We start from the raw sequence: 13,780 nt of genomic DNA on the forward strand, positions 1-13,780 counted from the left end.
AACAAAAATTTAATCCAAAGAACATTGTATAAACTGTAATCATCGATAATTGGTGTTCCTGACTATCAAAAAAGCCATAAATGAGGTGTCGGCTCTAATGGCATTCTTTTTTACCACGATCAAAACAGAGTTGGCTAATATTAAAGAAATTGGCAAGATTGGAGTTTCGATACGCCGAGCCGTAAGTAGGCTACCGTGCAAGAATCAAAGATGGAGTTCGGATACTTTTATGTGAGAAGCTAATGTATTTCAATTGGACAAAAAGGGATTGAAGCATAAAAAGCAGGTTTCTGGGGATGTCTTCAATAGTTCCAAAGAATCGATTTCGGAAAGTATATCAGTTGGTATTAAATGGATAATATGTCAGTCGTGAAATGGAAAACACTTTTAAGAAGAATGCAAAACCTCCACGTATCGTAGTCTCGAGAACCGAAAGCTGCGAGGAAAGCGAAGAAGAAGGAGAGACTTTACAAGATGTATTGAACAGCGATCAACAATTAATCGACCAAAGGAATTTATTACAAATACCACCAGAAGACGAGTCAGAAGATGATGATGTTAGTCTAGTTCAAGTTAAACCTGAAGACCTTGATGTGATCCTAGAACATGTAATGAACTTGAAGCGCTATGTTACGGAGATATAACAACAGGGATTTAGTGACCTGGTAAAATCAAACGATGCGCGTAAACAAAGTCTTCACGACCTACGTAAATTAGCTAATTGATTGTCATGAACTGGTACTTAGCGAGTTAACTTCAAGTGGGCTATTACATATGTGTATCCTGCATAATTTGTTTTACGCGTATTAATTTCGCAAAAAACCAGGCCCGTACCCAGGGGGGGGGAGGGGGTGCAGGGGATGCGAACGCACCCCCGCCTCCCCCCACAACGGCCGAAAGTCCACTTTCGGTTCTCAATAGACGTGCTATTTGTAGACAAAACTATAAAGCTTGATCATTCTGGTATATCATCAATACATAAGTCAGAGTTTATTTGCAGCCAAATCCGACAATAAATGTCCGTGGAGATACTGCAAAGGCATAAAAAATTCTTTTTTGTTCTTTCGGTGGTGGTCAGATTTTTATCTGAAAACTCCCTCCAACCACCCTCCCCCAGAAAAATTAGGTCCACTTTTTCGGATTTCGCACCCCCCCCCCCAAGAAAAATCCTGGGTACGGGCCTGAAAACAACACTTTGTTTGGTATCTTCGCCTAAAAACAAGCATGGGGCTGGTTGCTTATACCATAGTTAAAATAGTACTATAATTAATTAAAAGCATGCTGATTGGAGGTTTCGACTTCACGATACGGTACTTGGTGAAGTTTGACGACCATAGCAGCAGGCCCAAGTCACGCAAAATAACTTATATTGATAAACTTTGCTATTAATAAATTGGTTATTTTTTCTTGTATCAGCCATGCGGTATCGGTGCGGTATCGGTGACAGCGCTTGTATACTCTCATAAATAAATAACGCCTCGCGCGCTTTGAACATTATGGCTTTTTGCAAGTGCCATCACACAGGAGTTCATGCATGAGATTCCTCATTTCGCATTTCTATAGTGTCTTTCACAGTCGCCGTAGGTTTTCCTTGGAATTTATATACTCGTGGCTTTTTATCGCCGCCGTTTCCGGTACAGGCTTGCTGTCTCGGGTATTTGCCGCCCTCCGACTCATACCCGAAGTATTCCCGGACCACACCCCGGCGTTCCGAGTATGCGTACTAAAACCCATCGCACCCCAATGCATTGTGGATTTCCTGTACAGGATTCAATTTGCAGTGGAATTGACTGTGTTGGAGAATGTGAATTTCGTCGAATTTTCCCATACAGTGTTGTAAGATTTCTGTGATATAATATGACTTGGGGTAAAGAGCTGTGGGTATGTATGCTTGATGGTCTGATTTTTTCTCTCGTTTCGACTTTCGCTATGTTATTGGGTAGAGAAGCCTCTTGACACAGGTAAAAGCTTGTTTGTATTAGTAGTTTTGTACACTCGCTAATCCGGGTTCGTTCCTTTCTAGGATCAATTCGAACTTGTGAAAGAACACACTCACAATGGTATAGAGTATGTCGACAGGGTTTATAAATTCGTCAAAGAGAGATCGAGTATAGAGGCAAACTATGCGAGAGAATTACGGTAGGTGACCTGTACTCGATTGTTCATAAACACAGGAATACACGCTCAATCGAAAACAGAAGACTCTAAGCTGGCTCGTAGGAACGCAAATTAATTCTGCTTTATCTGAAAGCGCAGTTAACATTCAGTTTAATGACTTGCGGTGGCCTTTCGCTCTGTTTTGTCTTCGCTGTTCACCCGATGTTAACCATTTAAAGATTCACTCTCTCTTCCACCTTCCCTTTTTCCTCGTTTCTGTTTTTAAAACTTTTCTAATACCCGGTTTAACTTTCCCGTCTCGTTTTGTTGTCTCTTATACTCATATCGAGACTACACAGCGGGCTTAGTGATCTTCCAGATGATATTCAACACCAATTTCACTTCTTACTTCGACATTTGAAGTGTCATGCGATCATAAGCAAAGTTAATTATATGTATGGGTATTGTCTAAAGATAACCTCTTAAAATTATTAATTACTCGTGTCATTTATAATAAATATATAAGAATGCCTCATTTATCGGTTATGTTATAAGGGTTTCCCTGTCGAGATGTTCTTAGAGTCTTAGACATTATTATACAGTTTATGTTTCACTTTTGTTTTTGTTATCTTTGAGCTTGGTTTGAATGTTTGGTTATTTGATCTCTGAGGCCGATGTAAAGTCTTTGTGTGTGGCTGTTATGAATAACCAACACTGTACCAATGCCAATAGAAATATCCAAATTATGGTATAATTTAGAGGCAGCTGTGTATAGCCCTTTACCCTAAACACTTTCTCTCCTTGTACTTCCTGACTCAAAATCCCATTAAAAATTTGCCTGCTATATCTAATCAAACTACCATGCCACTTATGCATTTATGACAGTTTCACTAAAATAACTGTTTGGTTTGTGAGTGAAATTTGTACTAAGGGTGTTACAGTATGTACGATAAATGAATTGATTTAAGTACATTATTACTGGTCATGAGCCTTATTTTGATTGTATCATTCACTACAGGAAGCTTGCAAAGAACTTTCAACCCAAAAAAAAGGCTGAAGAAGAATTAAAGTAAGTCATTTTTATCCATGTGTACACCTATTTAAAAAGGCAATAGCTGGTGAATATCAAAAGTCAACTTATTTTTAAAGCAGATAAATAAACTAGCTGTAGTAGCGTTGTATATTGATTACCCTTTTTTGTAAGGTATGTCCTTTCTTGCACATCCTGTAGTATGAGCCCATTAGTACAACTTTGTCCACAGCACATAGGTGTTACATGGCAGGCCCATACCCAGGATTTTTCTTGGGGGGTGCGAAATCCGAAAAAGTGGACCTAATTTTTCCAGAGGAAAGGGGGGGGGGGGGGGGGTGGGGGGTTGTGGGAGTTTTGTCTACAAATAGCACGTTTATTGAGAACCGAAAGTGGACTTTTGGTTGTTGTGGGGGTGCGTTCACACCCCTTCAGGGGTGGATCTAGAATTTTAAAAAGGGGGGGTGAGAGTGTACAGTGACATGATTTTGATACTTTGATACCTATTTGCTAACTTGAACAAATTTCTTTCAATTTCTCAAGGTTTACATTTCACAAAGGCTTCTTTGATGTTGTGAAAGAGACAGATGATATTGCTGGCCAGCATGAGTTGATTGTTGAGAACCTAAACTCTAGTGTACTGAAAGAGCTTCAGGATCTGCATTCTGAGCTAAAAACAGATAGAAAAAAGGTAAAATTACAGGCTGTAGTTTAAAAAAACAAGCAATTATATTAATTAATCAATTTGCTTTTGAATTTCTTTTTTTCATAAATCTGGTTCATATGTTTTCTTGTACTTTACGCTTGGTTTTACATGGTTATAATCACATAAGGCTGTCAACTTCAGGGTTTTTTTATTGTTTATGTCCTTTGAAGTTCGCTGGTTCCTCACCTGTCTCCTTTGCTAACTATGCCCTTTCTAACACAACATCATTTTGTTTTAGCATATTCTAGAGGGGATTAAGGTGCAAGATGCTCTGCAGCAATCAATGAAAATGTTGGATGGTGTAAGTACAATATCATTTGCCTAAGGATCTTGTTAGATCAAGGTCACACCAATAATTTTGCCATACATCAAAATCACTGTGAATGTAAGAATCTTGGTGCAGACAGAAGAAGCAAGACTCATCAACAGTTTGTGTGGGTTTTTATCATTGATTCAGCTTGTTGGTCCTGCTGTGTACAACTGGGTTTTTGTGTTCAAACCTGGGAATGACAGCCAAATAACCATCTTTACTCCCTATACCTAGCCTGTAGCCTCCTGAAAATGTACCTCTTAGGTTGCCAACTGTCATCCAGACACTAAAACAATGTAACAAACCCAAGTGCAGTGGGGTTCTAATTTCAGTCAGGATCGCCTTAAATCATAGCCTGCACAGCAAGCGTTCGTTGACATTGAACAAGATGCTACCTGCTTATTACCAGTGTTGATTAAGCAAGAAGGCAATTATTTGATAAATATTAATGTAAGTCCTTTTTTTTGGAGGGAGGGGAGCAGGGAAGAGTGTGTGTGTGTGGGTGTGGGTGGGGTTAATACAGGGGGAAATTTGTTAGAGAGGGGCATTCAATGTAAGCTTAGTGCACCATCATGCCCTATTGTATTTATATCCCCTATTATTCCTTAATATTTTCAATTATTCAAAAAACTGTTTTGTTTTTCTCAACATCACTAGAGTAAGAAGGCATATGAGAAGGCTAAGAGTGAGGCCGAGCAGGCACTTGCAGCATTCCAGAGAGCTGATCAAGACATGAGCATGACAAAACTACAAGTTGAAAAGGTAGAAAATTGCCACCTTTTTGATAATTTAGATCAACCAATGTTATCTTCCCTGCATTCTCCATTACAAACCACAAAAAGTCCAGCAACAGCATTTCATAAATTTTTGTGTAGTATTCTTTGCAAGTGCGTAGGCATAACAATTTAAGTTAACTAGACCCTGCGCACAGGGTTGACTGGGATACCTGAGATCTGCAACTCGTTTTTGTGACATGTATGACAAAGATTTTACTGCCTACTTTGGATATAAAAAAGTTTTTTATTGTAAACGCCAAATCACAACACTGATTGGGGCAAGAAAGGTAAGAGCATCATCTCTTCAGGTGGGGGTTCTCCAAGTAGACAGGGCTGATTGTCCTATCTTCAAATACTATCCCCACATCAGAGCTAGCACCAAAATAAGATGAAGGAAAGCTTAGAATGTGTTTTAAAATTGTTATTTCTTAAACGTTTCTTTGGCTCACTGCCCTCATTGTGCTATCACATAAATTTATTTCAACTCCCAAAGTGAGTCCTATTGTATTAACAATAATTTTATTGAAATATATTATATTTTTTATGTAAGTTACAAGTAAACAACAACATTTATTTATTTTGAAGTCAAATGAGAGGGCTATAGAATATCCAGACTTGATTGAAATAAAGAGCATAAACATATTTTCAAGATCAACAACACTACATAAATATTACAAATCTCTTGATTTTATTGAAAATGTTCCATAAAAAAAATGACATTCAATAAGGGATAAAGGTATTTTAGGGAAATAATAAAACTTATCTAAAGGAAGCACCAAAGTACCAAAATAATTTTCATATATTTACTTTTTTTACAATTACATGACTACTGACATGTTTACCTCTAAATACCTAAATACCAAAGCCAAAGCAGCTGGCTTTTCACTTTTCTAGTTCAAGAATTTTGACACCTATTGAAAAATGCTCATTATTCGGATGGAACTTGTATCACTTTAAGTTACACCTATGCTGTACTTTATTGAAATCGACTTGACATTGAACAAGACGCTACTTGCTTACCAGTGTTGATTAAGCAAAATGGCAATTAAATTACCATTTATATTTCCAGAATTCCTTTTTGTTTGTTTTTAAGCTGGCAAGCAAGGGAGCGGGGGAGGGGAGGGAGGGGTTTATTAGGGCATTTATTAGGTCATTTACGGTAAGAAGATAAATAGACAAAGCGATTTGTACAGTAGGAGATGATTTCCATCAATTGTTTCAAACTACTTCCACTTCAAAATAGATTAAGCAATCAAGGTAAATACCTCAAGTCCATTCATGAGTGTCCAGAGCACATTTAATTACACCTTTAAATAAGCTGTATGAGTCTAAAGCAGTCAGCACATAAAGTAATTCTTATCTTGAGCTGCATTTCTCGGTTCTCTACGGGGTGCAAATGTAAACACGAGTAAATACAGCAAAATCAATCCAAACTGAGATGATTTTCCAAGATATGGTAGAAATTGAGGCTATTGTTAAATATGCAGTTATTTAATCGCAAATCGACCTTCAACTGCACAAATATCATGGATCTGAGGGCTGGAATCTCAAATTCAAGATGGCAGTTTTTAATTATGCAGGATTCTGGTAACTAGGCACTGTGATGACATAGAACAGTAGGCTAGATACTTCGTGTAAGAAAAAAGGCTTGTGTAAGATAGCAATGAGTACACTAAAAAAATATACAAACAGTGACGCATTGGCTTTCTGAGCAATGTGCAATATTGAAGATTTCTCTGAAGATCTACAGTAATAAATAGATTGCACACAATAAGCAATATGATGTTAACTTCTTTTTTAATGTATGTAAATGGAGAAGATTTTATCTGGCTATTGAAAATAATTGTAAGTGTATAAAAGCTGTATGATTGAAGAGCATTAAACACCTTGAAGTAGGCCATACTTGGTATGATGATTTAGCCACACTTCTTAGAACTCCATTTTGATCATTATTACTTTGTTAATGATTGTATAACCTTGTAATAGCAATTTTGGTCATTGTATGGTATTTTCTTGGTTACTGAGTGCTATGTTTTGCTTTAAAGTTCAAGGGAACTTCCATGGAGAAGGGGCAAGCAGCTGATAGGGCACGCGACGAATACAGGAATCAGCTCGAGAAGACTAACAGCAAGCAGACACTTCATTACAGCTCAGAGATGCCTGCTGTGTTTTCGGTGATTAATTAGTTCTTAGAGAAAATACAGTAGATAAAGCCCTAGAAAACCCTGAAAGGTGTGTGTGTTTCATTTTTCGAATTTCAACAAGTGACAGCACAAAGCTAAAAGAAGTAGGGAATTGTAAGGATGTGATCTTTGAGGACAAGCAAAATGCAAAACTATAACAGCAGGAGAAAGATTCAGTTCCTTTTCAAGCAACATATTAAACTATGTATTTTTCTGGGGGGGTGAATAGGTTCACAGATCAGCGGATTCTGCCCCGAAATGCACACGGATTATGGATTTTGATGATTACTTCAGCAAATTGGTGCATTTTGAAAATACGGCAGATCACGGATCTGTTGACAATTTGAGTGCGGAATTCGGCTTTTTTTACTGCTTTGACGGTTGAATTTCAGATTTTAAATTAATTTTAATTGATGCTATTGTTTATCTGTCAAACCATACAGATCTAAAAATATCTGCTAATCCACGGTTTGCCCCGAAAATGTAGCGGATCTGCGGATGTATATACCCGGCATTATTGTATACTTGAATTTCTGTATAAACCTCTTTCTTATTCACTCACTTATCCCCTTTTAACTGCCACTCCTAACTAGAGATATTCATTTTCTTTAGGAATTACAGACAATGGAGGAAAATCGCATCAAACGTGTGGGTGAACTGCTGACTGAGTATTCAGATATAGAGTGCCGGGTGATGCCAATCGTACAGACATGTCTTGACAACATCAAGAAGGTTGCGGCATCATTCAATGGACCACAAGTATGAGATATAAGGGGAGAGGGCATTTGAGAGCTTTTGAGACCACAAAATCTTATCCAAAAAGGAGTGGTGTACCTTGAGATGCAGGGCCGCAGCAGGGGTTTGGCACTGGGGGCATCCCATGAGCTATTCCCCCTGTATTGTGCCCCCCAATCTTAAAGCCGCATTGTCACCAGTTTACTTCCGGTCGATTACATTACAATCTCCGATGATTTTTAACGGAAAACGCGAAAAATATTTCAAAATATTGAAAGCATTGTGTTTATTGGAAGTTTCTTTAAGGATGTGATTGATAATTTAGAGCGGATGGCCTGTTTAATATTTCGGATTTTAATAGATTCTTTTGTCTTTTAACATAACAATCTCCGATGATTTTTAACGAAAAAAGCGAAAAATATTTCAAAATATTGAAAGCATTGTGTTTATTGAAAGTTTCTTTAAGGATGTGATTGATAATTTAGAGCGGATGGCCTGTTTAATATCTCGGATTTTAATAGATTCTTTTGTCTTTTAACGTAACAATCTCCGATGATTTTTAACGAAAAACGCGAAAAATATTTCAAAATATTGAAAGCATTGTGTTTATTGGAAGTTTCTTTAAGGATGTGATTGATAATTTAGAGCGGATGGCCTGTTTAATATCTCGGATTTTAATAGATTCGTTTATCTTTTAACGGTTGAGGTTTCCTTCGGACCTCCGGAAGTAAACTGGTGACAATGCGGCTTTAAGTGGGCTGCTACGGCTCTGAGATAATAGATGGACCTTTCTAAGGTTTCTTGTAAGGGGGCACCATCCCAAGGCATCTCTCCCAAGGGCACCAATATATAAAACATAGCTGAAGGTTTAATTTTTTTTCGAATCTGTCCAAAGCTACACAGTCACCTGGTAGTGCCTATGCATAAGATGAAATGCCAAAGATGCTTAGACTTTAGTAGAAGGGAGGAGAGGGATATGAGGACACTGGTCATAACATGTTTTCTAGATTATTTAGAAAATGTTACAGGGTTTGATTCACTGCATCTTCTTTTCTGGTAGGACTCGTTGCTTTTGATTGAGCAAAACAGAACGGCCTTACAACCACCGGGGGATATTGAATTTGAGGAGTTTGGGAAAGCACAAACCATCCAAAGACCAGGACAATCCACTACACCAAAAGACAGTAATAAAAAGAAAGGGAAGAGCAAAAATTTCTTCCGAAAGCTTAAAAAGGTGAGAACCCTTTAGCTATTTGGATGTGAAATCACAAAAACAGGTTCAGAGTTTTGAAATGATTTTAAATTCTGCATAATGGAAAACTTTAAATCCATCGTAGATGTAGATTAATCCAAATATAATGGTTAAAAACAAATGAAGATAGACTACAGACATTAACAAATACAAAGGTAGACGATTAGTTGAGTTTTCACTTTGTGGCTTTGTGAAAAACGTCTGATATGTGTGTATGAAACAGCATTTTCATATGCTGCTGTACTGAAATATCAATCCAGATTAATGATATTCTATCATTGTCTACGTTGCTGTGGATGCTGAACAACAATTTTAATATGAATTTCTTGTGTTTAGGTAGAGGGAGATGGAAACGATTTCCAGTCATTACCTCCAGGACAGAAAATCCGTATCTGCAAGAAAAAAGTATCCGAGTATGAATCACAATTTTCCCAACTCCAGGCTTCAAGGTATAGTTTATGTTTTTGTTAAATGTTACGCGGTGTTATTATTGATAACTTTTATGTAAACAACTTCTTGTAGGTTTGGCTAATGCCATGTCTTTTAATTTTTCACTGGAAACCACTTCTTTGTTCATTCTGGAAGCTCCATTCAGATGTCTGCACTTTGCCTAACTAACCTTTTTTTCTTGTTTTATATTCCTCAGGGAAGCAATGGTTAAGATGGTTGGTGTCTACCAACAGAACCCCGCTCTAGGTGATGTAGCATCCGTGGAACAGCAACTCGCTGAGAATGCAAAGGAACTGGACACTGTTGGTGATGAACTCTTCAAATACCAGGTTGGCATAGTGCTCCTCATTACTCATCTCGCTTATTAATAGTTGGAATAAATCAGTTGTTGATGTCGGTGGTTATGACGATGGTGCTGGTTATAATTATGTTGTTGGCAGTGTTATAGATCTATAGATCTTAATAAACCATAAAGTTTAACGTAATTTGTTTTATTTTGTCTCTCTTGGGGAGATTTAACATTGAAAAAAAAATATTTGCACAGCTATTGAAGGCGTTAAGAGCTGGTACCTGTTTTCTGATGTTTCTGTGTCTTTTTTTTTTCCTCATTACTTTGTTTTCTCAGTCGTACTTAGCCATTCTGGAGAACAAAGAGGCCCCACCCAAACCACAAAAGTACTCCAAATCAGCCGTGCAACCTCCCCCTGCACCCGTTGACGAGCAGCAACCGGGGCCTCCCCCCGCCCCAAGCTTACTCGTCCCTCCCATGGAGGAGGCAGACGTCGAAGATGGCGAATTTGACGAGGAGCAACGCTGCAAGATTCTTTATGATTTCCAGGGTATGTTAAAGGAAAACATGATTTCCGTACTCGATAGCACGCAAAAGTGACTTGGTTTACTATGGAATCCGTTGTATCGCGACCCGCGTTTTCAAAACACAATTTGCTTTGGTTTTCCGTTCCGTCAGTAAAACCATTCTATGCCAATCAGAGTCTCGCTTTGTGCACTTCCCTGGCTATCCTCTGGTTGAAATCCAGATAGTGTCGCTACAGAAAGCCAGGCAACTGCACTAGTCGAGAAGAGATGGCAAGAATCTGATTGGCTTATAATAATTTGACTGGCGGAACAGAAAATCCCAAAAGACAAAAACAAATCGATGTGTTTTGAAAATGCAGAGTCGCGATACAACGAATTCGACAGTAACTCTGGGGGAGATAGGATACTCATTGGGAGTGACCGGTATTACTTTGGAGTGCTCAGCTATTCGGCAGATACTCGGAAAGATTCTGCGCTTTTCGAAAGTGCATTAGGAGGTATTAGCAGGGGCTGAATGAGGGCGTGGCTCCTAATCCCGCATCCCCGTAAAGATTTCATAGCTCCCGCTTTTGGGTTTGAAATTGGCGTCAATGTGTCAGACTTTTGAGAATATTACACGATCCTCTGTCATCCTCGATCTGAAATAGGACTTCAGTTGTCGCGTGGCAGTGGACGACATAGCAATATCTTTGGAAATTATCTGTAGACTACCATGTTTAAGAAAATTATAGCTTTTTCCCTCATCATATATATATATATATATATATGACTGCAGGCCTATAGGCTGCGTACTCTCCTGATTACTAGTCCTCCCCCTACCTCATAAAGAATGAATGATCCCTTGATAGTCATTTATATTTCACGTAATGGTTTTAGTTCGTGTATATTCCCATAACCCTTTACAAAGGGTAAGAACTTGGTAATAGATGTGGACGACACAGAGTGGGGCGAATTCCTTGTGCTAAAGAAAACTTCTTCGAGCGACTTTGTGTTGTTTTCTGGCAGGCACGAACGAGGGCGAATTGGCTGTGACGCAAGGTGAGGTTTTAGCCGTGATGGAGATGGATTTGGATAACAGTGGCTGGACAAGATTGTGCCGAGACCAAGACGAGGGATATGTACCGACAGCTTACATCGAAATGCTGGAATAAACGTAACACCAGCCAATCGAGGGCTAACGATGGCAATCGAGGGCTAACGATGGCAATCGAGGGCTAACGATGGCAATCGAACCACATGTTGTAGCTAGACCGGGTGAAAAAGTCACGTGAAACATTTGCTCATGATCACATGTGAGCCACTAGCCACGTGCTTTTGTTAGACCAAGTAATAATAAGACGTAGTGGTGCGGTGGTCTGCTCTATGCCACGTGATGATTTAAGTCGCTATTCGCGTGGCTGTTATAGATCCGTGACGTCATGAACGGTATATAATATATATATATGGACGCTGTTAGACTGTCTTTATTTTCTCAACTTGTAAGGTGATAGGCAATGTTAAGCTCAGTTCGGATAACTTTATGCTCTTTGAAACTTTACTGTGATTTTGAGTATTCTTTAAACTGTGGCAAACGATTTCCAATTCAGATAAAACTGTTTGAAAGCAAGAAATTTATTTTTTATTGCATTTTGATTGCTATGACATGGCGGCATTATTGAAAGCCATCAAAGTGTCGATTAACTAAAACCTAGCTTCTAAAGTTTTTAATTGACGGGTATTGTAAAGCAGTTTATCATTTGGAATTCATAAGCCAGAGCTCGAGTAATACTCAAAACCACGTCATTTCATTTATTGTAAGAGCTCAGCGGCTTGTGCTGCGGGCGGTCTATCTCGTCGAGTTTGGATCAACTGCTGTAAAAAAGTCACCTCGTTAAATGTTGTTTTCATGGTGGCATGTTTTTCATCGCCGTTATATTCGTCATCATCCCCTACAGAGGCATCTATTTTGCCAAAGCTAAAGAGGATTCAAAGGACCCCTGTAAGGGAGGCGACGATTTATAGGATGAAGCAACGTTCAAACAGCGCCAGTATTGCAAGCGCTGCTACGCGACACCTTCAAATGCAGTATTCACACAGCACCAGAATTGCTGGGCCAGAGTCTTTGTGTGCCTTCTCGAGGTAGTCTATATTTTAACTAAGTCCGTTTAGAACTAAAACGCAATTTTGCTTGCCTTTGTTCTGAGCTCTTTCTAAGTCACAACAGTGGCTATAGTAACCTAATTTCTAACAGATATAAATTACTTGAAAGGAAGAAAAAGAATAAACACTAAATGTTGTATTTGAATAAAATGAGAATTTACTTTGAGCATCCATGGTCGTGTGTAATAGCGAACTTGTTTTCTGGAGATTCTGGAGAGCATACGTCTGCACCACAGACGGAAATGCCATAATTGCTCGTATAGGCATCGGACGCAGTAGCGGATCTAGAGGGAGGGTTTGGCAGCTTTGGGCTGCCAGAAAGTCAAGTAACAAAAAAAAAATCCCCCCTCCTCCCTTTGTCACTGAGCCAACCCCCCCCCCCCCCCTTTAGCGGAAAGCTGAAGTGGAACGCATAAAAAATAATTATTTATGTTCTATGCTTAATCGGAAGGCGCGTATATACGGTTTATACCTAGAAAGAGCTGTTTTAAAACGTTTATTCGTGTTCTATGCGTGTACCTTATTGGAGAGGCGCGTATAGAAAGAGCTGTTTCAAAGACGAGATTATATCACACTCTCCCTAGTTGCGGATTCTAGAGGGAGGGTTGAGGGGGTAACTTCCACCCCCTTTGGGCTGCCAGAAAGTCATGTGTAACAAAAACAAAATTAGCCCCTCCCCCTTTGTCACTGAGCCAACACCCCCCCCCCCCCCCCCTTTAGCAAAAAACTAGATACGCGCCTGCTCCTAAAGCCATAACAAAAACATGAAGAAAACAAGTAGCAGGTGGTACTTTCAAGTTTTCATTCCTGCCTCTCTAGCTTTACAGCCCCCCTCGTCCATAAGTGATGCACTTATTCATATAATTTTCCCCTTATGCTTGGCGTTTCATGCATTTCGGCTGACATATTTCCTTGCTCCACTCATAAAATACAGAAGACATAGCGTACTTACAGCCGAAAAAGATGAGTGAAAAGCGCGCCTTTCCCTTACATCATTCGCCCATCAAGTATGGGTGAGCCTACAAAATGGATAGTGTTCCTACAACCGTGAACTGATACGACTACTACAAAACTTTTCTTCATATAGACCGCTTGCAGGCCCTTCTTTGGCGAACGTCGGGTAAAAGAAAATTACTTGTTAGAGTTGCTCGCGCAGTCCATGGTCACCAAAGACTATTGGTTTGTCATGTCACTGGGGAACAGATGGCCTGTGCTGACCTAAAGCCCGGCTCACACGGTGAGGATGATTTCACGCGAGCTTTTGGCCCCACCATAGGGAGTGCTGC

General features: G+C 39.2%; 1 protein-coding gene across 1 annotated transcript; it reads left to right on the forward strand.

The window, feature by feature from the left end:
* The first annotated feature begins 1,741 nt into the window (after positions 1-1,741).
* Positions 1,742-12,660, forward strand: LOC5519298 (cdc42-interacting protein 4 homolog). Its single transcript, XM_001639161.3, has 13 exons — positions 1,742-1,881; positions 2,024-2,139; positions 3,116-3,166; positions 3,671-3,818; positions 4,072-4,134; positions 4,801-4,905; positions 6,965-7,093; positions 7,715-7,861; positions 8,898-9,071; positions 9,426-9,538; positions 9,736-9,868; positions 10,165-10,378; positions 11,361-12,660. The coding sequence occupies exons 1-13, from the start codon at positions 1,858-1,860 to the stop codon at positions 11,504-11,506; spliced, it is 1,563 nt and encodes a 520-aa protein (XP_001639211.1). The 5' UTR covers positions 1,742-1,857; the 3' UTR covers positions 11,507-12,660.
* The last annotated feature ends 1,120 nt before the right edge of the window (positions 12,661-13,780 follow it).

This window comes from Nematostella vectensis, chromosome 8 (genome assembly GCF_932526225.1).
Source record: "Nematostella vectensis chromosome 8, jaNemVect1.1, whole genome shotgun sequence".
Lineage (NCBI taxonomy): Eukaryota > Metazoa > Cnidaria > Anthozoa > Actiniaria > Edwardsiidae > Nematostella > Nematostella vectensis.